This window comes from Epinephelus lanceolatus, chromosome 15 (assembly GCF_041903045.1).
Source record: "Epinephelus lanceolatus isolate andai-2023 chromosome 15, ASM4190304v1, whole genome shotgun sequence".
Lineage (NCBI taxonomy): Eukaryota > Metazoa > Chordata > Actinopteri > Perciformes > Serranidae > Epinephelus > Epinephelus lanceolatus.
In genome coordinates this window covers 534,510-560,067 of record NC_135748.1, presented here as the reverse complement: position 1 = coordinate 560,067, position 25,558 = coordinate 534,510, and the positions used below count along the sequence as shown (strand labels likewise).

At 43.5% G+C, this 25,558-nt stretch overlaps 1 protein-coding gene across 17 annotated transcripts in view; it reads left to right on the top strand.

Annotated features, from left to right (window-relative positions):
* Window positions 1–25,558, top strand: part of nrxn3a (neurexin 3a) — a 651,034-nt gene that overhangs the window by 423,865 nt on the left and 201,611 nt on the right. For all 17 annotated transcript variants that reach the window (XR_013493311.1, XR_013493310.1, XR_013493309.1 and 14 more), the window contains 3 exons: window positions 12,523–12,642; window positions 12,934–13,054; window positions 14,269–14,529. Coding sequence is in view for 12 of the 17 variants with exons in the window: in XM_078174850.1 (XP_078030976.1) it covers window positions 12,523–12,642; window positions 12,934–13,054; window positions 14,269–14,529 (502 nt within the window). In the remaining 5 variants the exon portion in view is untranslated. The remainder of the gene's footprint in view (window positions 1–12,522; window positions 12,643–12,933; window positions 13,055–14,268; window positions 14,530–25,558) is intronic.

The window sequence follows — 25,558 nt, the reverse complement described above, 5'->3', positions numbered from 1 at the left end:
GAGCTGTTTCAGTTCTGTGTTGTGACTGGAATCCGGATTTAAATGTCTCAAATAAGTCATTGGAGGTGAGGTGGGTTTTGCTGTGAGTGGCAACAACACACTCCAGGATTTTTGACAGAAAGGGACAGTTGGAGATGGGCCAGAAGTTGGTCATGATGTCGGGATTGAGTCCGGGTTTTTTGAGGATGGGGGTGACAGCGGCGAGTTTCAAAGGATCTGGGACTGAGCGGGAGCTGAGGGATGCATTGCTAATTCTGGAGATGAGTGGGGAGATAGAAGGGAGACAGGACTTAAAAAGTGAGGAAGGGATTGGGTTGTGAACTGATGTAGAGTTACTCATACCTGTAGTGGCTTTTGTGAGGTCCAGAGGAGTCAGTGGGGGGAAGTGTGACAGTGGCGGGACGGAGGTGGGGGGAAGAGCAGGTGGAGGGGTCAGGAAAGGAGAGGAGGTCATCAGGTTGCTGTAGATGGTGTTGATTTTTGTTTGGAAGAATGACAAGAATTAGTTGCACTTGTCGACTGTGAAGGATGTGGAGGTGTTGTTGATGGGTTTGAGAAGTTTGTTTATTGTGGAGAAAAGAGTTTTGGGGCGAGAGTGTATGAGATGAGAGTAGTAGTTGGACCGGGTTGTGTTGAGGGCGTTCTTGTAGTGTAGCAGGTGGTCTGTGTAGGCTTGAAGTTGAACTGTTGGGCTAGTCTTTTCGTTGAGTCTTTCCAGCTGACGCTTTCGAGATTTCATGGCGTGGAGCTCAGGGGTGTACCAGGGGCAGAGTCAGTGAAGAAGATGATTTTAGTTTTGATGGGGGCCAACTGATTTAGGCAGGAGGAGAGGGTGGTGTTATAATAGTGGACAAGGTCAGTGGGGTCGTTGGAGAATGGGGGAGGGGAGGTAGATATTATGCTGGTGAGTGAGGCTGAGAGAGCTGAGGGAGTGATGGATTTGAGATTTCTGAAGGATATTGTGCGTTTTACTTTAGGAGTGGGGATGGGGATATTAATGTCCATAGTGATTGCCAGGTGGTCAGAGATATGGAGGTTGATGCTGGAGAGGTGGTGTAATGTTAGAGCAGTTGAGCAGACCAGATCCAGGATGTGTCCATGTGAGTGAGTGGGGAAGTTAACATGTTGTGTCAAATTGAAGCAATGTAGAAGATCCAGAAATTCAATGGCAGATTTGCAGACAGTATTATCGATGTGGAGATTGAAATCGCAGAGGAGGAGAACAGAAGGTGAGATGGTGCAGAGCCGGGTTAAAAAAAAATAGAAAAATCAGACAGGAAGGAGGTGTGATGGCAGAGACGAAGGGGAGTCAGACCAGAGAGTTTGAAGACAAGATGTTCAAATGAGTTAACTGCTGGGATGGATATGGTGGTTATTTTGATGTCCTTCCGATGAATAGCAGCAACACCACCTCCGCGGCCTTCAGGGCGAGGTTTGTCAATGTATGTGAAGGGCCGAGCCGGCGGAATTGATGACAACTTATGGCGAGCAGCCGGTACCAGGCTCTGGAATGGTGGAGTCCAGATCTGCTGGGTTTGCAGGAGGACAGGTGTTGCCTACGGCACCTATGGTAACCACGGAGTCAAGGCGATCTTCTTCATTCCGGATCCAGTATAGGTTGGAGATGCGTAGCTCCAAATCAGCGATCTGGAGCTACGCATCTCCAACCTATACTGGAGATGCGTAGCTCCAGATCGCTGATTTGGAGCTACGCATCTCCAACCTATACTGGAGATGCGTAGCTCCAAATCAGCGATCTGGAGCTACGCATCTCCAGTATAGGTTGGAGATGCGTAGCTCCAAATCAGCGATCTTGGACTATCAGAGGCAGCTGTCACAGTCATGGGGTGAGGTGAGTGGACCCATGGGAGCAGATCAGGTGGCCTAGGAAACAGATAACAACTACGGCAGCAATGGTGTGATGTGTGACGGCGTAGCGAGTTTATATTTAGCAGGAAGCTACTTTCTCTAGCTTATAGCACTCCGTGTAAACCAGCGTAGATAGAGAAACCTTACCCGCACGTATGGAGGTGATAGCCATTGGGCACCAGTTTCACTGTGTTTTGTAATCACAGATCAATAGGAGGAGGGTGGGTTTGGATACAGCAGAAAGTGCATGATATAGGAGAATATAGGCCAGGATTGGAAACTTACCTGAAACTTACCTGAAACCTTCACCAGCAGCGGGCCCACTGTCTGGGCCCGCTGCTGGTGAAGGTTTCAGGTAAGTTTCAGCTGTTTTTTTGGCAGCGACTCGTAGAACAATTGAAATCGGTGCCCGATGGCTATCACTTCCTCACTCGATGTAAGTTAAGGTTAAAATCTAACAATTCTCAAAAACACATGTTAGAATAAAGCCAAAATCATGGCAAAAACTGGGGAAAAAGTTGGGTTTTAGACAGAGCGGCTGACGGGAGGACACAGACACCGACGAATGTAGTGTAGTATACCTGTCTGCAACCAAATTTTCCCCAGTGGGATAATAAACTTTGACTTGGCTTGATATAACCACCCAGTCTCACATCAGAATGTGTAATAAGTACATTGGCCCGCAGTGCAAAATATATTAGTTTCATATTAATGGCTGTAGGATTGTGAGATGGCTTGTTTTGTCTGGTTATTTTGGGGTTTTTTACCCTGCATCCATGTCACATGACTGACAAAACAAAACAAAAGGCAGACATTTATTTTAATGTAAGTGGAAAATATACTACTTTAAGTTAGTTACATACATAAAATTATGTTTTTGTAACATTTCCAGCATGAAATGTGCTTTTAAATTTTCAGTGCATGCGTGTGTGTGTGCATTTGTGATGCGTGCGTGTGTGTGTGTGTGTGCGTATGTGTTTGTTTGTATCAAATCTTGCTCCATGGACCTATAAATGGACCTATAATAAATCTGGATTTAAGATTGTGCATTGCAGTCAGCCTCCACTGTTACATTTAAATATTTGATTACATTTAATTAATTATTATTTTTAATTAATTATTTGTTACAATTAATTATTTTATACATTATATTTGATTTTTGCTTTTGTCACCTTGTATTTTTCAAGTCCAGTCAACAGTTACTTTTTACAGTCAATATTTAATTTCAAGTTTTAGATGTAATTTTACAACTATTACTACAACTATTCTGTGAATAGATTTAGAAAATTAAATTTAAGTTGCAATATCACTTACTTTATTTCACTATTATTTTTCATTATTATTGTTCTGTGTTGAGTTTTTGAGAGCAAATACCAAAACTTTTTTGTTTGCTTGTACAGGCTAATGAAACAGACTCTATGATGTTGTTACCTTCTCATATTGTGGTCACTATTTGAACTAAAAAAGAAAAAACAACAGCTTCATTTTATCTTGGGCTTTCAAAGTGCTCTATAGCAGGGAGATCACTTGTGTTCATGAGAATAAGAAAATTAAAACTTTGTCATAAAGCTAAACCAAATATATTGTTATAAAGTTCTCAGCCTGAAGAGTAACATATGTTACTATGAGTGTTCTGCATGGCTCCTGCTTTGAAAAACTGACCTCTGAACATTTGACCTCAGTGCATGGTTGAAGGAGTTACAGTTGTGACACCAACTGTTAAAGAGAGTTTATGATCTCAGCTATCATGTGGGTACAGTCAAATATTGGTAAAAAAAAAAAAAAAAAGAATTGTTAAAATTAATTTTCAACCATTTAGCGATTATTTAAAATCTGATGACACATATGTGTTTACTATCCCCTGAAACTCCTCAATGTGCTCTCAATTCAGTATTTACATCTACCTGTGAGATTAAAAAAAGGGAAAAAGAAAGCCACATCAAGCAGCTTTGTACCAGTTAGCACCACAGTTGTAGTTCTTCTTGTTTGCAAAGAAACGAAGTAATGAAAATATAAATCTGCTAAATGTATGAAATGTCTAGTTCAGCCAAACTAGTAATAACACTGCAGTAAGATGATCTGTGTCAACAAAAAGTGATGTTGTAGGTTTACTTCAAATAATTGCTTGTAGGAAATGGGGTTTTAAGTTTTTTGATTTCAAAGGGGTTGCAGATAAGATCGCAAAGAGACATGTCTTCTGATTGTATATAATATTTAGTATTGCTGAACTAGCAGGCCTAGTGGGTAAAGCAGGTAAAGTGGACTTGTATTCTACTATACAAAATGGAGTATTTCTTTGGTTGAGAAATGTGGTGGCACAATGCAAAGACAACAATTTAAACAACATGCAAACTACACAAGTTTAGCAGAGTCCATAGCAACCACCAAAGCAGTCATAGAAAATACTAGATTGCAACAACTTTCTGGCAAGACCTGAAATAATCTAATAAATTAATTAATTAATCAGCTAACAAAAAAAGATCATATATGTCAAGTGAACAAAGATTATAAAAATAAAATGCAAATTTCTCACTATAAATGTTGTAAAAACTCATTCTTAAAATTGAATGTCTGCACTTGGCAGTCACATGACGTGGACCCAGGCCAATAATTAAAGAAGTATCTAGAATATCACAAGAGCTTATGCCTTCAGAGAGGAAATAGTACTAACAAATCTGATATATAATATAGTATAATACAATATAATACAATGCAATACAAAGAATAGAAAGCCTGTCTGTGTATGTGTGGGAGTAGGTGATGGCTTGTGGCAAGAAGCTGTCTCTGAGCCTGTTTGTCCTGGTTCTGATGGACCTGTAGCACCTGCCAGAAGGCAGCAGGACAAACAGGTGTAAAGCAGGATGGGTGCTGTCTCTGATGATGCTCTCAGCTCTGCTGAGGCAGCGGGATGTATAAATGTCCTTCAGAGAGGGGAAGGGGTAGCCAATGATCTTCTGCGCCGTCTTGACCACTCTCTGGAGCCTCTTCCGGTCTGCCTCAGTGCAGTGAGTGAACCATACTGAGATGCAGTAGCCTATGTTAAAATGCTCTCAATGGTTGAGTGGTAGACGGTCACCAGCAACTTCTCAGTAACATTGGGCCTCATTCACGAACCATTCTTAAGAACAAATTTGTTCTTGTGACTCTCAGTCCAATACTAAGACATATTTTGATCTTACACACACTATGGTAAACTTATGCCTTTAGGACACACATTTTCAATAAAGGTATTATTTCAGAAAAAAAAAAACAACCTTCCGATTCCTCCGGAGTAGCAGCTGCGCAGGGAGGGGATGAAAGCATTGCCTCGGGGCCCAGGTCTGTATCCAGACACTCAGTCAATGGTACTCCTAAAAAGTAGGGTGGGGAAATTAAACTATTAATTGAATAAAAAAAACATTACAGTGATTTAGATTTTTCCCATAGCCTTTCCCATAGAGAGTGCCGTCTCCCCGATGATGGCCCCAATGCGCTGGTCCAACTCAGACAGGTTTTGGGTGTCTGCTGTTCCCCTCCAGTCCGTTGCATCAGAATATTGCAATGTTTTTTTTGGTGTCGGATTTGAGATCAAACCATTTCTTCTTCTCCCCCTCTGTTGTGCGTCCTCCAGATACTGCGTTCACTGCATGTGTGACAGCCTCCCATGCTTCCCTTTTGTTAGTACTAGTGTAACCTGCACTAAGGCTACTAAATACCAATACTACCAAAGTTTTTTTTCTCTATACCTGCTGCGCTCCAATTGATTTACTTTTTGCTTTGGGCATTTTGTTGTTGCTGTTTCCTCTGTATGACATCTGTGTCTGCTCATGGCACTGCAGTCTCATGCCCTTTTATGGGCATTGATGGGCGGTTACCTATGTTAATCCTATGTTAATTAGGCTCACCTGGCACGCGATCTCAGTTTACAAGGAGATGGGATTCATCAATTTAAGAACACAGCTGTGAACAATTCTGCGGTTTAAGAACACGTTGATGAATCTGACACAGAGTTTTCTTAAAAATCTTCTTAAGAACAGCTTAAAAGAAGATATTGGTGAATGAGGCCCATTGTTCTTCCTGAGCAGAAGTGCAGACGCTGCTGTGACTTCTTGATGACAGCCGTGGTGTTTGCAGTCCAGGAGAGATCGGCAGAGATTGTGGTGCCTAGAAAAGTGAAGGTGTTGACCCTCTCCACGCAGTCGCCATTGATGTAGAGGGGGGACGGATCTGCCCTGCGCTTCCTAAAGTTCAGGATGATCTCCTTTGTCTTTGTGGTGTTCAGAGCCAGGTTGTTTGCTGAGCGCCACGCAGACAATTTCAGGATCTTGTCCCTATAGGCAGACTCAGCTCCACCTGAGATCAGCCCCACCACTGTCGTGTCATCAGCAAACTTCACTATGGTGTTACTGGTATGGGCAGGTCTACAGTCAGAGGTGTAGAGGATGTAGAGTAGTGGGCTCAGCACACATCCTTGTGGAGAGCTCATACTCAGTGTCCGGGTGGAAAAGAGGTGGGGTCCAAGTTTCACTGTCTGAGGTCGGTTTGTGAGAAAGTCCTTAATCCAAGAGCAGGTGGGTGGGGGGAGTCAGGCGCGCTGCCATCTTGCTAATCATTATCTGAAAAACAGAGTTTAGAACAGTATAAATGATATCCAGCTCTACGAATGGTCATATAAATGTTGAAAAATGTTTGACATTATAAGTTTGTGAGAAAATAATCTTTGTACAGGAGCCATGATGAGGATGCAAGGAGGTCACAGTCAAATACCTACGGAGGGTAAGACAGGTGCTAAGAAGCCAGCTCAATGAGAGGAAAAAGACCCAAGCCATCATCATGTACGCCCTACCAGTCATCAGGTACCCAGCTGAAATAGTGAGCTGGCCACAGTGGAGATGGATGCGGCTGATGTCGGGACACCAGAGCTCCTCACAATGCATGGAGGGTTCCAACCAAAGTCCAGCACGCAAGACTTTATGAACAGCAAAAAGAGGGAGCGATGATTAATAAGTGTCAGAGCCATGATCCAGAATGAAACAAGGACCATCCAAGAATACATCCCCCGCAATGACCTGCTCAGAGAGTGCCTCAGGCAGCAGAAGACAGAGGGTGATGGGGAGGAAGAGGAAATATCATGGAAGACCAAACCGCTCCATGGAATGTGCCATCAGCAGATAGAGGCAGTGGCTGACATCAAGAAATCCAGTGGCTAGAAAAGGCCAGCCTGAAGGACAGAACAGAGGCCTTGATCATGGCAGCACAAGAACAGGCCCTGAGCGCCAGATCCAAAGAGGCAGGGGACCATTATAGCAGACAGGACCTGTGGTGTAGGCTGTGCAAGGAGGCCCCTGAGACAGTTCAGCACATAGTAGCAGGATAAAAGGTGCAAGCTGGGACAGCGTACACTGAGAGGTACAACCAAGTAGCTGGGGGGTGTTTCACTTGGCACACACATGTGCCAAGTAAAGATACACAATCTATGGCTTTTGTTTTCTCTTTATGTTTATTAACTGAAATGGCCCCTGTCTGAGAGTAGCGTTACTCTTTGTCTATGTTGTGATATGCAGGCTTTTTTTCTCCCTCTTCCTCTGACACTCCAAAAAAAAAAAAAAGTTTCGTTGTGCTACATTAAAAACCGGACTTGGAATAAAAGCCCTGTTGCATCTCTTGTTTGTTTTTTTGTTTGTTTGTTTGTTTTTTAAACTAAAAAGTAGCTTTGGTGCCTAAACCCAACTAGATCTTGCCAGATTAGGAAAAAGTCACAACTTTTTTGTCTGAAATGGTCATTAGTACTGATTTTGAAAGGAACGCCACCCTGCCAACAGAGTTGTCAGATCAGGAAACACAGATATAGGTAAAAGTGTGAAAAAACCAAATCATCAATATGGGTTTTTAGGGCTGTGAGAAACAATTTATTTGGTTGTTTAGTTTGGAGGACTTGTTAGTATCTCACCTCAGAGTTCTTTTGCATCCCTTTTAAAATGTATTCATTACAGTTTAAAATATATTTATTCATTGTCATTTACACTTGCACCTACACACCTACTTGTTAGCAAACCTCCCCTTAAACGAGAAAACAGATGTTGTTACAAACATTACAGTCATTACAAACAGGCAAATGACAATTAACATTGGATTGGTGTCTGATGTAGCTCAGTTTACTTAGTGTTTTTGGTTTGTATTTCATGGTCAGAATAAAAAGATGAGAGAGATAAAAGGAGGGAAGAAAGGGAAGAAGTGAAAGGAAAAGGTTTCTATAAGCCTATGATGAGTAAAAGCAATCAGCTACCCCTTTTCTGTTCAAAATATTTAGGACTTTGTTCTGCAGCAGGTGTGTTCTGTGAGTATTAGAGATTCTCTCTTTCTCTCTCTCTGTATTTTACTGACTAAACCAAACCTTTGTTTCCCAAAGGGTTTTAGAACTAGTTTAAAAACAGAATGTAAAGTTCCAGTGAGTAGGATTTTGGGGGATATTTTAGCAGAAATGAAACACAATATAATCAGTCTGTTTTCTTTAGTGTATAATCACCTGAAAATAAGAATTGTGTTTTGTTTTGCGTTGTGTTTTTGTTACCTCAGAAAGAGCCGTTTATATCTTCATAGGGAGCTGGTCCCCGTCTACAGAGATCACCATGTTGCATCGCCATGTTTCTACAGTAGCCCAGAACAGACAAACCAAACACTTTTTTTTTTTTTTTTAAATTCATAAAACTTTTTATAAAGCTTTATTCTGCTTTTTACTGATTTAAATCAGTTTGTATTGGAGGGAAGAGACCTCTGCAGATAATTTGACTACCGGTAAAAACTTCCTGAATGTCTGGATCTGAAGTTATCAGAGAAAATAGGTGAGCGCACATTAGCAGGTTCTGGGTTAGTGGCATGTCTGTGACATGCCAAACACAGTCACAGAAACACTAGTGTGTAACTTGAAACTGCTATTTCAGTGTTTTCGTCTCGTCGTCCTCCGCTTATCCGGGTCCGGGTCGCGGGGGCAGCAGCCTCAGCAAAGAAGCCCAGACAGTCCTCTCCCCAGCCACCTCCGTCAGCTCTTCCGAGGGAACCCCGAGGCGTTCCCAGGCCAGCCGGGCGATGTAATCCCTCCAGCGTGTCCTGGGGCAGCCCCAAGGTCTCCTCCCGGTTGGACATGCCCGAAATACCTCCCAAGGGAGGCATCCGGGAGGCATCCTTACCAGATGCCCGAACCACCTCAACTGGCTCCTCTCGATGTGGAGGAGCAGCGGCTCTACTCCGAGTCCCTCCCGGATGTCCGAGCTCCTCACCCTATCTCTAAGGCTGAGCCCAGCCACCCTGTGGAGGAAACTCATTTCAGCCGCTTGTACTCGCGATCTCGTTCTTTCGGTCACTACCCAGAGCTCATGACCATAGGTGAGGGTTGAAACGTAGATCGACCGGTAAATCGAGAGCTTCGCTTTCTGGCTAAGCTCCCTTTTCACCACAACGGACCGGTTAAGCATCCGCATCACTGCTGACGGCGCCCCAATCCGCCTGTCAATCTCCCGCTCCATCCTACCCTCACTCTTGAACAAGATCCCGAGGTACTTAAACTCCTCCACCTGAGGCAGGACCTCCCCCCCGACCTGGAGTGGGCAATCCACCCTTTTCGGGCTGAGGACCATGGCCTCAGACTTGGAGGTGCTGATTCTCATCCCAGCCGCTTCACACTCGGCTGAGAACCATCCCAGCGAGAGCTGGAGGTCACTGTTCAATGGAGATAGGAGGACCACGTCATCCGCAAATAGCAGGGACGAGATCCTCCTGTCACCAAACCTGACACCCTCCACCCCTCGACTGCGCCTAGAAATACTGTCCATGAAAGTTATGAACAGAACCGGTGACAAAGGGCAGCCCTGGCGGAGTCCAACCCTCACCGGGAACAGGTCCGACTTACTGCCAGCCACGCAAACCAGACTCGTGCTCCTTCGGTACAGGGACTGGATGGCCCTTAGCAAAGGGCCACCAACCCCATACTCCTGGAGCACCCCCCACAGGATGCCCCTGGGGACACGGTCGTAAGCCTTCTCCAAATCCACAAAACACATGTGGACTGGTTGGGCGAACTCCCATGCCCCCTCCAGCACCCTGGCGAGGGTAAAGAGCTGGTCCACGGTTCCGCGTCCAAGACGAAAACCACATTGCTCCTCCTCAATCCGAGATTCAACTATCGACCGGACCCTCTTCTCCAACACCCTGGCGTAGACCTTACCGGGTAGGCTGAGGAGTGTGATCCCCCTATAGTTGGAACACACCCTCTGGTCCCCTTTCTTGAAGATGGGGACCACCACCCCGGTCTGCCACTCCAGAGGCACTGCCCCCGATGTCCACGCAATGTTGCAGAGGTGTGTCAGCCAAGACAGCCCTACAACATCCAGAGCCTTGAGATATCCAGGGCGAATCTCGTCCACCCCCGGGGCCCCACTGCCGCGCAGTTCCTTCACTACCTCGTCGACTTCTGCCCCCGAAATTGGACGACCCGCCCCTGAGACCCCCCTCTCTGTTTCCTCACTGGAATACGTGTTGGTGGGATTGAGGAGCTCCTCAAAGTATTCCTTCCACCGCCCGACAATGTCCCCAGTTGACGTCAGCAGCTCCCCGCCCCCACTGTAAACAGTGTGAGCAAGTTGCCGCCTTCCCCCCCTGAGGTGCCGGACGGTTTGCCAGAACCTCTTTGGAGCCGATCGATAGTCTTTCTCCATGTCCTCACCGAACTCCTCCCATGCCTGAGTTTTTGCCTCCACGACTGCCACTGCTGCGCTCCGCTTGGCCTGCTGGTACCCATCAGCTGCTTCTGGAGACCCAGAGACCAACCATGCCCTGTAGGCCTCCTTCTTCAGCCTGATGGCTCCCCTCACCTCTGGTGTCCACCAGCGGGTTCGGGGGTTACCGCCGCGACTGGCCCCCGCGGCCTCACAGCTTGCAACAGCCGCCTCGACAATGGCAGAGCGGAACAAGGCCCATTCGGAATCAATGTCCCCCTCCGCCCTCGGGACGCGGTCGAAGCTCTCCCGGAGGTGGGAGTTGAAGATCATCTTGACAGGTTCTTCCGCCAGGCGTTCCCAGCAGACCCTCACTGCTCGTTTGGGCCTGCCAGGTCTGCGCGGCATCCTCCCCTGCCACCTGATCCAACTCACCACCAGGTGGTGATCAGTTGACAGCTCTGCTCCTCTCTTCACCCGAGTGTCCAGAACATATGGTCGCAGGTCAAATGACACGACTACAAAGTCAATCATTGACCTGCGACCTAGGCTGTTCTGGTGCCACGTGCACTGATGGACATCCTTATGCTCGAACATGGTGTTAGTTATGGCCAAACTGCGACCCGCACAGAAGTCCAATAACTGCACACCACTCGGGTTCAGATCGGGCAGGCCGTTCCTCCCAATCACGCCCCTCCAGGTCCTGCTGTCATTGCCCACGTGAGCTTTCAAGTCCCCCAGCAGAACAATGGAGTCCCCGGTTGGGGCACTGTCCAGCACCCGTCCCAGGGACTCCAAAAAGGGCGGGTACTCTGAACTGCTGTTCGGCGCATAAGCACAGACAACAGTCAGGACCCGTTCCCCGACCCGAAGGCGCAGGGACGCAACCCTTTCGTCCACTGGGGTAAACCCCAACGTACAGGCAGAGAGTCTGGGGGCTATCAGAAAGCCCACCCCGGCCCTCCGCCTCTCACCCGGAGCAACTCCAGCAAAGGAGAGAGTCCAGCCCCTCTCAAGGACTTGGGTTCCAGAGCCGGAACTATGTGTCGAGGTGAGGCCGACTATATCTAGCCGGTAGCGCTCAACCTCTTCCACAAGCTCCGGCTCCTTCCCCGCCAGAGAGGTGACATTCCATGTCCCAAGAGCCAACTTCCGTAGCCGAGGATCGGACCGCCAAGGCCCCCGCCTTGGTCTGCTGCCCGATCCACACTGCACCGAACCCTTCTGGATCCCTCTGTGGGTGGTGGGCCTGCAGGGGGACGAACCCATGTAGCCGGTTCGGGCTGGGCCCGGCCGGACCCCATGGGCGAAGGCCCGGCCACCAGGCGCTCGCCCACGGGCCCCAGCCCCAGGCCTGGCTCCAGGGCGGGGCCCCGGTAACCCTCCGGGCCGGGTACACCAACTCTTGTTATCTTCCATCATGAAGGGTCTTCTGAACCGTTCTTCGTCTGACCCTTCGCCCAGAACCAATCTGCCATGGGAAACCCTACCAGGGGCGAAATGCCCCCGACAGCACAGCTCCTAGGGTCATTAGGGCACTCAAACTCCTCCACCACGATAAGGTGACGGTTCTCGGAGGAGGTTCAAATTACATGGGCATTTTTGTTGTTGTTGTTGTTGTTGTTGTTGTTGTTATTGTTATTGTTGTTGTTGTTTTTGTTTTGTTTTGCTTTGTTCTTGGGGAGGAAGAAACCTCAGCAGATAATTTAGCACCACCCTCGAAAAAAAAACAGTGAACACTTAAGGAATTCTAACTGGTTTCAGCTGGTTACACTCTACAATCCTCAACTCAAGATGCCACTAGTCCCCCTTAAATCTTACACACTGTTCCTTTATAGCCATTTTCAAGCTACTACGTTGCTGTAGAATTTCTGTCAATGATCCCAGGCTGACAGGTGGGAAAACAAAGGTTTGGTTGTAGGCTCAGGATGTCTTTAACTTTGTGATTGACCATTGTTCTCAGGCAAGGGACCGGAGACCCTGTATGCTGGGCAAAAGCTCAATGATAATGAATGGCATACAGTGCGAGTGGTGCGTCGTGGCAAAACCTACAAGCTTACTGTTGACGATGATGTAGCAGAAGGTACTTACCTGCATCAATTCAATTAATGCTTGAAGAAATGTGCTTTGTGTTGCCTTGTCAGTGGTATTACACCACCCTGTGGTGTGTTGCCATAGAGATTGATTGTATCTGTATGTAACATAAAAAGCATGCAGACATGTAAGCTTTAGTGACTGTTTACATCCATCTAATACTGTTAATGTAATTTTCTCTTTAAATCAGCCCTTTTGTGTTAGTGTCAGACAGTGTTCTCTTTTCTTTTTCTTTTTGTCTTTCTTTTCAACCCATCCCCTCCACCCTCCCCATCTTCAGGCCAAATGGTGGGTGACCACACTCGCCTGGAGTTCCACAACATTGAAACAGGCATCATGACAGAGCGTCGATTTGTTTCCAGCATCCCGTCCAGCTTTATTGGCCATCTGCAGAGCCTTAGGTACTCAGAACTTTATTTTTTAAATGTGTGTGTGTGTGTGTGTGTGTGTATATCTCTCTCTCTCTCTCTCTATATATATATATATATATACATATATATATATATATATATATATATATATATGTGTATATACATATATATATATACATATATATATATAATATATATATATATATATATATATATATATATATATATATATAAACAATAAAACCACTGACAGGTGAAGTTAATAACTTTGATTATTTTGTTCCAATGCATTCTTCTGCTGGGAACCCTTTGGTTCTGGCATTTGTGTGGATACCACCTGACATGTTCCATCCACTCAAACACTGTTGCAGACCAAGTACCAGTATCTAAGGTGGGGCTTCCTTGGCTCAGACTTGGTCAGACTGTCAGACAACTGACTGTTGTCTGGCACTAGTGTGTTGACGGCAGATCCATTTAGTCCACTGGGTTGTGAGGTGGATTAATGGCACGTGCCACAGATGCTCATTCAGATTGGGATCTGGGGAATTTGAAGGCCAAGTTGACACTTTGAGGTCTTTGTCACATTCCTTGGGCCATTCCTTGGCGATGTTTGCAATGTGGCATGGTGCATTATCCTGCTGGGGGTCCCCTGCCATTGGGGAGTACTGTTGCATTGAGGGGGGTACTTGGTCTGCAACGGTGTTTGAGTGGGTGGAACATGTCAGGTGGTATCCACATGAATGCCAGAACCAAAGGTTTCCCAGCAGTCCCAGCACTGTCTGGAACAAAATAGTCAAAGTTAATCACTTCACCTGTCAGTGGTTTTGATGTTTTGGCTGATCAGTGTATATATATATATATATTAAACATTTCAATAGTAATTGTTTAATATTAGCAATAAATTAAATGACAAGTTTTATAGCTCTATAGAATGCTATCACCTCTTTTAGGTAAGGGGGACAGATGATTTTCTCTGGAGTTGGCAGAGATCAAACCAAAGAGTAAAGTTAATGCTGGACTCATGTTTTTCTGGTGGACATATACACAAAATAATCAATGCTAAAATTAATGCTAATATTGCTCTGTGTTAGTTGAATGTGTAAATTCAAATATTAAAATTCTATATTTGAAAGACATGATTTGTCAGGTAGTGTTTTCACTAGTTTAAGTTCTTCTGCCCCCTAGTTGCTAAAATATATTTTTAAGACAATCATTTCACGTGCCTGTTCCCATCCTGTCCTCAGATTTAACGGCATGCTCTACATCGACCTGTGCAAGAATGGTGACATTGATTATTGCGAGCTCAATGCCCGCTTTGGGATTCGTTCAATTATTGCCGATCCTGTCACCTTCAAATCCAAAAGCAGCTATCTGAGTCTGGCCACCCTACAGGCCTACACATCCATGCACCTCTTCTTCCAATTCAAGACCACCTCCCCAGATGGCTTCATAATCTTCAACTCTGGAGATGGCAATGATTTTATCGCTGTAGAACTGGTTAAAGGGTAAGTGTTATTTTAAAGGACTGCTTGATTGTTAACCTTTTGCACATTGGAACCATAAAGGTTTAGTAGTAGCATTATTTGTTTACCAAATTATAATAAAATAAAGATCAAGACAGTTTGATTTTTTTTTTTTTTTTTTTTTTGAATTTTTAATATCGTCACATGGATATTTCGGGCAAGACGCCCTTCTTCAGCATGTACTCTGGCAATGCCAGGGGTTAATTATACGTAACCACCAACATAACAAATGCATCCCAGCAGGAGCAGCCACTATTTTTCATGGCACATACTATTATAGATTAGAGCATCACACATGTAACAACACAAATATATCCAGTACATAAAGAACACAAATATATTCACTTCATTAAAAATATTCACTCTATAAAGAACAAGCAAATTAAATCTCCCATTAGGGATGAGGGTATTAAGAAAATGCATCCAGTATGTCTCCCTTTGGACAAGGATTCTGTCTCTTTAACTACCCCTTCATGGCATCTTCATGGCGTCAGTGCCGATGTGATGAAGGTCACTCAATCTGTGGTTCTTCCTGTTGCCTGTAGGGTTAGTGCCTGTATTCGTGATTACGTTCACAGTCTAACTCTGGTTTTGTATTCCCAACATGATACAAATTACATGAACATTTTAAAAAGTAAACCACAAATGTAGTGTTGCATGTGATTCTGCCTCTAACCTCAAAATGTCAGCAGCAGATTTAGTATGAGTAAAGTGATTACTCTTGATCATAGAATAGCAGTACATACAGTTAGGACAAGGAAAATTTCCACTGGGGATTTTTGACAGAAAATGAGAAGGCCTCTTAGGCAAATCTGACTTCACTGAATAATCAGAGCTAGGTTTTGGCAAATCAGACCACTGAATTTGGTGTACCTTATTTAGATGGTTGTCTTATAATTAGTTTCAAATGTGTCTAATCCTCCTGGTGCTGGTGTATGATAATTACTGAATTGTAGAAAAGTATTTCTGTCAGTTTCATTATGATGTACTTCAGTTTGCAGAGAAAACCAAATTATTTCTTACCAAAGTTTATCCAATATTTTCATAATTTCAGTGTATCTAATGGCAACCTGAAAAGAGTTGCTCATAATGACAAACCTACAGAAAATGATAAGCTGAATCTGCAGCTCCCCTCAGCTTTACAGAGCTTTGTAATAAGTTTCAGCTCATTGTTCATTGCTCACTGTCTGCAACTTTACTGTTTTGGTTGACTCTTGTCACTCCCATAGTAGGGCTGGGTGGTATATCGATCTTTTACGATATATCGATATATTTTCAAGCAAGATATAGATTTAGACAATACCGTTTGTATCGATGTAGGGTCAAATTTCGTTACAAAATGCATATCAGTGTTCATCTCTCCTCTCTCACACTCTCTGCATAGCTCTGCCCCACACACTCACTCACAGTTTCTCCATCAACACAAAGAGAGACACAGTACTGCTCCTCTGTTTAATGTCTGTTAATTAGTCTACAGTGAGACATCGATCTATAGAGCTCAGGTAGCTGACATCACGCAATCCTAGTATGCAACAGTCGAAATCAAAACAATGCCATATGGGCAGGAAAGCGCTCTGTTCAACTGACTGCCAAGCATAGGACAGCTAACAGCTAACCCGTCTCTTCTCCGGGCTGTATTCATATAAAAGTGAACATGGTGCACAACTGTTGAGCCCCAGGGTGTCAGAACTGTCGACATGCGAAGGGGAGATCGTTTTATCGAATCCCAAAAGATACTGAAAGATGGCGGAGGTGGATTACTGCCATAAAACGTGCCTGAAGCGAGCAGAAGAAAACAGAGCAGTTGGAGCCCACAGGCAACGGATTCTGCTTGTGTAGTGATCACTACATATCAGGTACAGAATCCGATGCTCACTAACTTTAATGTTTATTTTACATGCTTTTTTAACGATTTCTAACTGTTTAATTTTCATAAAAGGCAAGTTTGACCTTTGAATTATGGCGTGGATTTTGCGGAGCTAGTAAAGGGATGTTGTTCACTCAATGAGCAACACGAAACAAATGTGGGATAAGAAAATTACTTTCATTATTTTATTACAGTTATATGTAATGCTGCTGATATGACATGTGTCATTGTTTTGCCATGGGGATCGTGCAATATATCACTAGATTCTCTCATTGTTAGCAGGAGGGAAGCAATCGTGCGTATGTGTGTGTATATGTTGTATAAGTGTATATTAGATGTATATTTTTATTATATTCATTTACTTGTGAAGCTGCAGAACAGACAAGAGGTCAAAACAAATTTCCCTACAGGGGACAATAAAAATATATCTCATCTTATCTTATCTTATCTTATCTTATCTTATTAGTAGAGTTGTTAATTGTTAGTGTGCTGTCTGCATATCTGTTACTGTTTACAACAAGGAAGAGAAGATCATGTAATAGTTTCTAACAATGAGATTCATGTTAAGAGTCAGACTTTGAAACATCTATTAAACATGTACTAAACCTGTTACATGTGTATTTGCATAATGTTTCAGGGAAAAAGAGTGATAACCCTTTGTCACCTGAGTACATCCCATCCATCTTCAAACATGTGCCATCTCCAGAGAAGAGTAGGAGGATGCAGTTAGATGTATTCAACAGAAGACCAAAGTCCAAAGAAGAGAGCAAGCAGAAACACCATCAGCTGCCCCAGTAACCCCTCCAACAGCCTGTCCTCAAGACAGCAGCAAGCATCCTACTGCAGATCATCTCACAGTAAAAGCTCCTGCAAAATGGAAATCATTTTCAAGTTCTTTCTGGGTTGATTGTTCAATCAACCCAGAAAGAACTTGAAAATGATTTCCAGCCCATTCCTTATGATAATGATGATCCAGCAACTCCACCATGTTCCAGTGAAAACTGTAAGAAACATATTAAATCTGAAAAGGACTGAAAATATGTTATTGAAAGAGAAAATGAATAGAACTGGACTAAATGAGATTAAGTCTACAAAACAACACTAAAAAGGTTAATATTTTCACTGGTTTACCAACATATTCACTGCTGATGACAGTTTTTAGTCTTGCAGCTCCCTATCTAAAACACAAGTCTGGCCTAACACTATTTCAGCAGTGTATGCTGGCTTTAATTAAGCCGAGAATGAATTTGTCTTTTGACCTTTTGGCTTATTATTTTGGTGTTGATTCGACTACTGTTTCAAAGCTTTTCAAACACTGCATTAGTGTCATGTATTGGGGACTAGTGCCAAGTCTAGTTATATGGCCTGACAGGGAATCATTAAGCAAATCTCTTCCATATGCATTTAGGAACAGTACGTTTGAAAAGACAGTTTGCATTCTTGACTGTTTTGAAATATTTATTGAGAAACCTAGCAACTTGTTAGCCAGTGCTCAATGTTATTCAACATACAAGTCATACCATACAATGAAATATTTAATTGCCATTTGCCCACAAGGGTCCATTTCTTTCATTTCTAATGGCTGGGGAGGCGGCACGAATGATAATGTCATCACAGATCAAAGTATTTTTTTGTCTCATTTGCTCCCAGGAGACCTAGTTTTGGCAGATTCTGTACAGTGTTACCAAGCTGAATTAAAGATTCCAGCATCCACTTGTGGCAAGGAACAGGGAGATCCTTTTGAGAACACCAGATGCTTAGCATCTCTTAGGATACACATTGAAAGAGTCATTGGAGTTCTCTGCTAAAAGTACACTGTTTTGCAAAGCACTGTCCCCATTGGTTTCACTGACATTGACCAAGAAAAAGATGTGACATACCTTGTAAGTATGTTGTGCCCTTACAAATGTCTCTGAATCTGTTGTACCCTTTCAGTGATCCTGTAACAGGTGTAGGGTGATCAGTCTGACAACAGATGTTGGATAAAGTAACTAAATAAAGATATGTTCATGTTACTTATAACCAGAGTTGGGAGTACTTTGATTACTTTTTGCAGTAACGCGTTAGTTTGCTGTTTGAGTAATCAAATACTTAAGTACATTTTCAAACAAGACATCAGTTACTTCCATTACTTTTAGAACGCTGGTCCTTCAGCTCCGAAACAGCAATGGCTGTCGTTTGGTTCTAATAACGGAGATAAAGTTAAACCAGTCTGAAAGAAGCCATGGAGCTTGTGGCTCGCTACGTGGTAGGAGAAATGCTGCTGTTGTCTAAATAGGTGGAGTGGGACTCGCTGACAGACATATTTCAGACTCAGGACTTGCATTATGCCTGGTACATGCTACACGCTGGTACTCACCAATTATCCCCGGTCGTCTTTCACGGCGTGTGTGATGTCATCCGGTTATTCTTGTCCTGTTTTTATTACTTTGACTATTATTTGAGTCACTGCCAGAACTGTGTCTGTTCCATAGACTGTATAAAAATATGTGCCAGCCGACATGTTGTTGTAGTCACCTAAAAGCATCAGCAGATGGCAGGAGCTACATTTGAAGCGCCATATGTAAACTGTCAAGCTACTGTATCTTCCACAGGAAGTTCTGACAAATGTTTCAGAATAAAAGTCTATTTAGAAAATGGAGGGATTCTCTCAGCCGAGGTTATAAGGGGCTTTTAATCTGAAACAAGTGTTGAGTTTGAAATGACGGTGCGATATGTTAACTTTACAAAGACAACAGAGCGGATAAAAAATATATAAACACATAGAGCGATTAATAAATAATAATATTAATCTATAATGTAGTTGTTTCAAATGAAGCTGGGAGCCTCTGCAGTTGTGTTAATGCTTATTACTTTATGTCCGACCGTGAGGATGTACCATTGTTTGCTAGCTTGATGCTAATGACAGTAACGTTAACTCAGCGGGTTGACAAAGTGCCTCTGCTGTTTCACACCATCATTTCCCCCTTTTACTCTGTGTGGTAACATCCCTAGAGGAAAATACTAAAAATGCTGGGGTGTTGTTGTCATACAGTTGTCTACGGCAGCAGATCGTTCTGTGTTTCTACTGGTCAGAGTGATGGCTGTGATGGGAGAAATGGATCTCAGTGAAGGGCAAGTGGTCCATAACTTTAATTTTGGAGACAATAAAATGTAGGCTTAGTGCCCTGTGGTCCATTGCCCAATAGGAAATGTAGAATACTCAAAAGTACTTTAAAAGTGCTTGAGTTACTTTTCTCAGGGAGTAATGTTGGAAGTACTTTTAAAGTAACTGAGTTACTTTACTCAGGGAGTAACGCAGTAAAGTAAGTGGTTACTTTTTTAAAAAGTAACACAGTAACGTACTTTGATTACTTTTAAAGTAACCCTTACCCAACACTGCTTATAACCGATGTGATGTAATGCCTCTCATTATTCATTATACAGGTAGGTGTTCTTCCTGCATGGCCTTAGGCCTGACACACATCTGGTTAGCTGCAGGGTCATCAGCTGGGAATCATCGCTCATTGATGTTTCGCCCCTTAACCCAGAACATCTCTTGGTGGCGGGGCAGTGAACAGGGACGTCCCCCTGACACTCCCTGCAGCTAACCTTCTTCAGGAGCTATTTGCCCCCCACCGCTATCCCTTCTGCTCATCCACAGCCAGAAACTCGCCTTTTCAGCCTCCTCTGACAGCTCCCTGGTTGCCTTATGCAGCCCGGCTCCTCAGCACCCCAGAGCCTTGAGCAACCGTGTTGTTGTGGCTCCAACAAACCCTCTGGCTCCCACCTCCACCGGGAGTAGCTTGGCATTCCATCCTCCTTCCCTGCACTCTGCCACCACATCCGCCTATTTTGCCCTCTTCCTCTCATGGGCAGCCTCCAAACCCTCCTCCTAGGGCACTGTGAGCTCAACAAGGAGCACAGTTTTTCCTGCCGAAGACCACAGCACCAAGTCCGGCCGAAGGGTGGTGCTACAGACCCTGTGTCAGTGCGATATTACAGCCTGACAGAATGTGCTGGAGGGAAGCATTGGTGGTTCCACAGAGATCACAGTTTTGTTCCGTGCCAAGCCACTGGTGGAGGTTTCGGGGGCAGGGGAGGGTGTTGTATGTTGCTCTTATGAGGAAACTGAGTTGAGCCTGTGACAGCTTCTACATATTCGCCCAGCTGATCGCTCGACTCAGAACACCTTCCCATGTTGTCCGGTGTCCCTGCTGCCCCTGTGCCACAGCCTGCACTCTGTAGTTCTCCTGCTCCATCCTGGTGACAGATGTATTTAGGGATGCACAATATGGATGTTTTTTAGCCGCTATCCACCTGCTTCTCATGGTCAATACTGATAAGATGATTAATAATTTCACATTTTTGTATTTAAAAAGAAGTTCATATAACCTGTAGTTTATGCACACTGCAGGGTGAGAAAGGTTAAGAGGTAGTGAACAAAGATGGACGATTTAATTGTTCATAGCTCTGATCAAACCTAATCTGACATCACTATTACAACAAAAATAAAGAACAGCTCTGACTTTTTTTTTTTTAATAGAGTGCTCTGACAATCTGTCATATCACTGAATTTCCCCTTGGGGATGAATAAAGTTATTCTTAAGTTATTCTTAGTTATTCTTCTTATCAGATAACTCATAACAGATGTGATATCATAACCCCATACAGATGTACTCCTGTTCCATGATAGATGTGATAATGATAATAATAGATGTGTGTATGTTTTGCCTTGAACTGAATTTAGTCAGGGAACTGTAAATAAACCTGTTTTTCTCACAGCAAACTGGTGTGTTTAATTGGCCCTACAACTGTCAATTTGTTATGTGAAGGCTACAAAAGAGGGCCATTGACTTATTTTCACATCTTTTAATAATAGTTTAGTTTGTGAAGGTTTTCTTTTTTTGCGAATTGATGACCTTTCTGCAGCTGGGACATGTTTAGGAATTCTTTTCATGTGAAGGCAATTTTGGTGAAACCTTTTAACTTACCAAAAACCTGATGCACAGACCAGCATGTTCCCTACCTCTGGCTCACGACAATAGCACCACTGTTGACCATGATTAGCAAATGCTGCTGCTGGTTTTGAAATACTTGACAAGCAGCTCTGGAATGATACATCTCTTAAAAAAAGTCTTTAGCACATTCCAATTCCTTCTCAAAAAATGTCACATTTGGTGTTACATGTTCCACATAAGGTGAGGTACTTTCTCTTTCAGTCCAAAGGATGAAATCACAATATGGTTTATCAGTAACAAATAGCTGCATTTCTACTTTATAATAGTATGCGTGGTCCTGCTTTAGTCTGATGGTTCCTTACTCATCTTTTTCAAGGCAAAAGTTTGCAATAGTCTGCTGCCTCATTTATAGAGAGGTCCTTTGTGCAGAAAGGGCACTGACAAATGCAGACATATGTTTTTATTGTTTTAAATTCTAGGTATTGCTTGTGTCAATAAAAAAAAAGGCACTTTATTGCTATCACACCTGATCCACTGCAGCTGCAGCAAACATATCCATCAGGTGAGGCCCCGATAAATGGATACAAAGCTGAAATCCTGAATCCAGCTGTTTCAACCAGGACATCTGAGTGTGAGAGATGATGCTGCATTTCATAGTATTTTATTGCCCATTTACACTGCCCGTTGCTTACACTAACGTAATGCTACGTTATGGTAACGTACGATTAAGTGACACTTACCCTTCCAGTGACGACAGCGATATCTTTAGCCAGTAGACTCCAAAACCGAATATTTGACATGAAGCCAGATTGTGTCCATTTGTAAACCTCCAGGCTTTGTAGGCTTTCAGGGAATCTCCGGAGTAGGACGAGGGAAAGTTGATCAAGTGATTGTAGATGTCGGGATACTACAATATTGGAATATTGTCTGCTCTGGCTGTCTCAATACTCCTGAAAAGCACTCTGGGGGCATTGTAAGGGTCAGATATGTTTAACTGGTCAAGAAGACTTTCCTGCCAACATGGCAGTGTAAACAAACCGAGTCACGTGACGTCCGGAGCTCTATATGTTGCACAAGCTACGCTAAATCAGTCTGTGAGATAAATGAATTTACCGCAGTAGCACATGGACAATACTGTGGGCTTTTTCCTCTGTAACTTTTAGCCACGTCCAGTCAAGCAATGCTGCACCGATTTGTGTTTCCGTTATCAGTTTAGGCGCCCGGTGCCACGCTGAGCTGCGCACCTACTCCTTCTCTGAAGTAGGTCCTAAAGCTGGGCTGCCCGCACTCAAGAGGATAGCTGCAGCGTCTCGCCGACCGCAACAAACCCCAGACCACTACGGTTCTTCCCCTTAAACAAGCCTTGTGTGATATGAGACTCTACTCACCTCTACCTGCAGGAGACCAGAGAGAAAGGTGTTTTTAAGTCTGTGTGTTCAGCTCTCAGTACTTTTGTAGCCTCTAACTGAATCTCTGTGGTTTGGAGTTTAGTTTCTCACCTCTGTCCTGTTTTTACATTAGATATCTGCTTTATTTTACTGTTCCATGTTTGCTTTCAGCTGTATTAGAAGTTGTTTAAAGCTGCTGCTGGTCAACATTTCCTTATTTTGCTGCTTCACAATAAAAGTTTTTTACAAAGCAAAGCAATGGGAGACTTTTATTTATTTCCGGAAGAAAAGCGGAAGAGCCCTGGTTTCCGGTTGTAGGCTGTTTGTAGTCCACGTGATATTGACCAATCACGTTTGAGCCGGCTGCAGTTGTTGCCAGGTTAAACGCTCCGTGCGGTGAACTAACAAGGCGGAACATAATTGGCATCACTGCAAACTCAGAATCCATTGCAATGGTTCAGCATATTTACTTATATATATATATATATATATATATATGAACAAAAGTCAGAAATGGAAATTCGCCTCCCCCGCCCAAATCAAACCGGAATGCCAAAAAATCGGGGGTCTGCCCCAGAGACTGTATCGCCGTCTGCCGGAAGTCAGACGCCGAATACAGCCGATGGGTTCCGAGAATGGGTAGAACAAACACCACTGCACATGAATAATTACATTGCTGTTTTTTGTTTTTTTTTGCAGTGGTTCAAAGTATTAAAATGGCTGAAAGTGATAGCCAATTAATTAATTCAGTCTCATAACGTATACTTCATAACGTATAATTTGGAACTCTGATTAATTAACTCTGATAATTAAAATACTAGGTATTACCAAAATGATTTTGGAGTTCTTGACACAGTAGTTGATAACTCACTCACTCTTGTACAATATTGAACAGACAGCAAGTATGATGCCAAAGATATGCATTCACAATAAAGCAAGCAAAAGAAAACACAATTTATCCTAACCAATAACTTTATACATGTGTGGGTGAGTCCATAAGTGTGGGTGTGTATATGTGTATGCCTGTGTGTGTGTGTGTGTGTGTGTGTGTGTGTGTGTGTGCGTGTGAGAGAGAATCTATCGATCTATATATATCTACATATATCTATACAGTACAGGCCAAAAGTTTGGACACACCTTCTCATTCAATGCGTTTTCTTTATTTTCATGACTATTTACATTGTAGATTCTCACTGAAGGCATCAAAACTATGAATGAACACATGTGGAGTTATGTACTGAACAAAAAAAGGTGAAATAACTGAAAACATGATTTATATTCTAGTTTCTGCAAAATAGCCACCCTTTGGTCTGATTACTGCTTTGCACACTCTTGGCATTCTCTCGATGAGCTTCAAGAGGTAGTCACCTGAAATGGTTTCCACTTCACAGGTGTGCCTTATCAGGGTTAATTAGTGGAATTTCTTGCTTTATCAATGGGGTTGGGACCATCAGTTGTGTTGTGCAGAAGTCAGGTTAATACACAGCCGACAGCCCTATTGGACAACTGTTGGACAAATTCATATTATGGCAAGAACCAATCCGCTAACTAAAGAAAAACGAGTGGCCATCATTACTTTAAGAAATGAAGGTCAGTCAGTCCGGAAAATTGCAAAAACTTTAAATGTGTCCCCAAGTGGAGTCGCAAAAACCATCAAGCGCTACAACGAAACTGGCACACATGAGGACCGACCCAGGAAAGGAAGACCAAGAGTCACCTCTGCTTCTGAGGATAAGTTCATCCGAGTCACCAGCCTCAGAAATCGCAAGTTAACAGCAGCTCAGATCAGAGACCAGATGAATGCCACACAGAGTTCTAGCAGCAGACCCATCTCTAGAACAACTGTTAAGAGGAGACTGCGCCAATCAGGCCTTCATGGTCAAATAGCTGCTAGGAAACCACTGCTAAGGAGAGGCAACAAGCAGAAGAGATTTGTTTGGGCCAAGAAACACGAGGAATGGACATTAGACCAGTGGAAATCTGTGCTTTGGTCTGATGAGTCCAAATTTGAGATCTTTGGTTCCAACCGCCGTGTCTTTGTGAGACGCAGAAAAGGTGAACGGATGGATTCCACATGCCTGGTTCCCACTGTGAAGCATGGAGGAGGAGGTGTGATGGTGTGGGGGTGTTTTGCTGGTGACACTGTTGGGGATTTATTCAAAATTGAAGGCACACTGAACCAGCATGGCTACCACAGCATCCTGCAGCAATATATGCCATCCCATCCGGTTTGCGTTTAGTTGGACGATCATTTATTTTTCAACAGGACAATGACCCCAAACACACCTCCAGGCTGTGTAAGGGCTATTTGACCAAGAAGGAGAGTGATGGAGTGCTGCGGCAGATGACCTGGCCTCCACAGTCACCGGACCTGAACCCAATCGAGATGGTTTGGGGTGAGCTGGACCGCAGAGTGAAGGCAAAGGGGCCAACAAGTGCTAAACACCTCTGGGAACTCCTTCAAGACTGTTGGAAAACCATTTCAGGTGACTACCTCTTGAAGCTCATGGAGAGAATGCCAAGAGTGTGCAAAGCAGTAATCAGAGCAAAGGGTGGCTATTTTGAAGAAACTAGAATATAAAACATGTTTTCAGTTATTTCACCTTTTTTTGTTAAGTACATAACTCCACATGTGTTCATTCATAGTTTTGATGCCTTCAGTGAGAATCTACAATGTAAATAGTCATGAAAATAAAGAAAACGCATTGAATGAGAAGGTGTGTCCAAACTTTTGGCCTGTACTGTATATATATGTAAATACACACACACACACACAGTTATATACATAGATAGATAGATAGATAGATAGATAGATA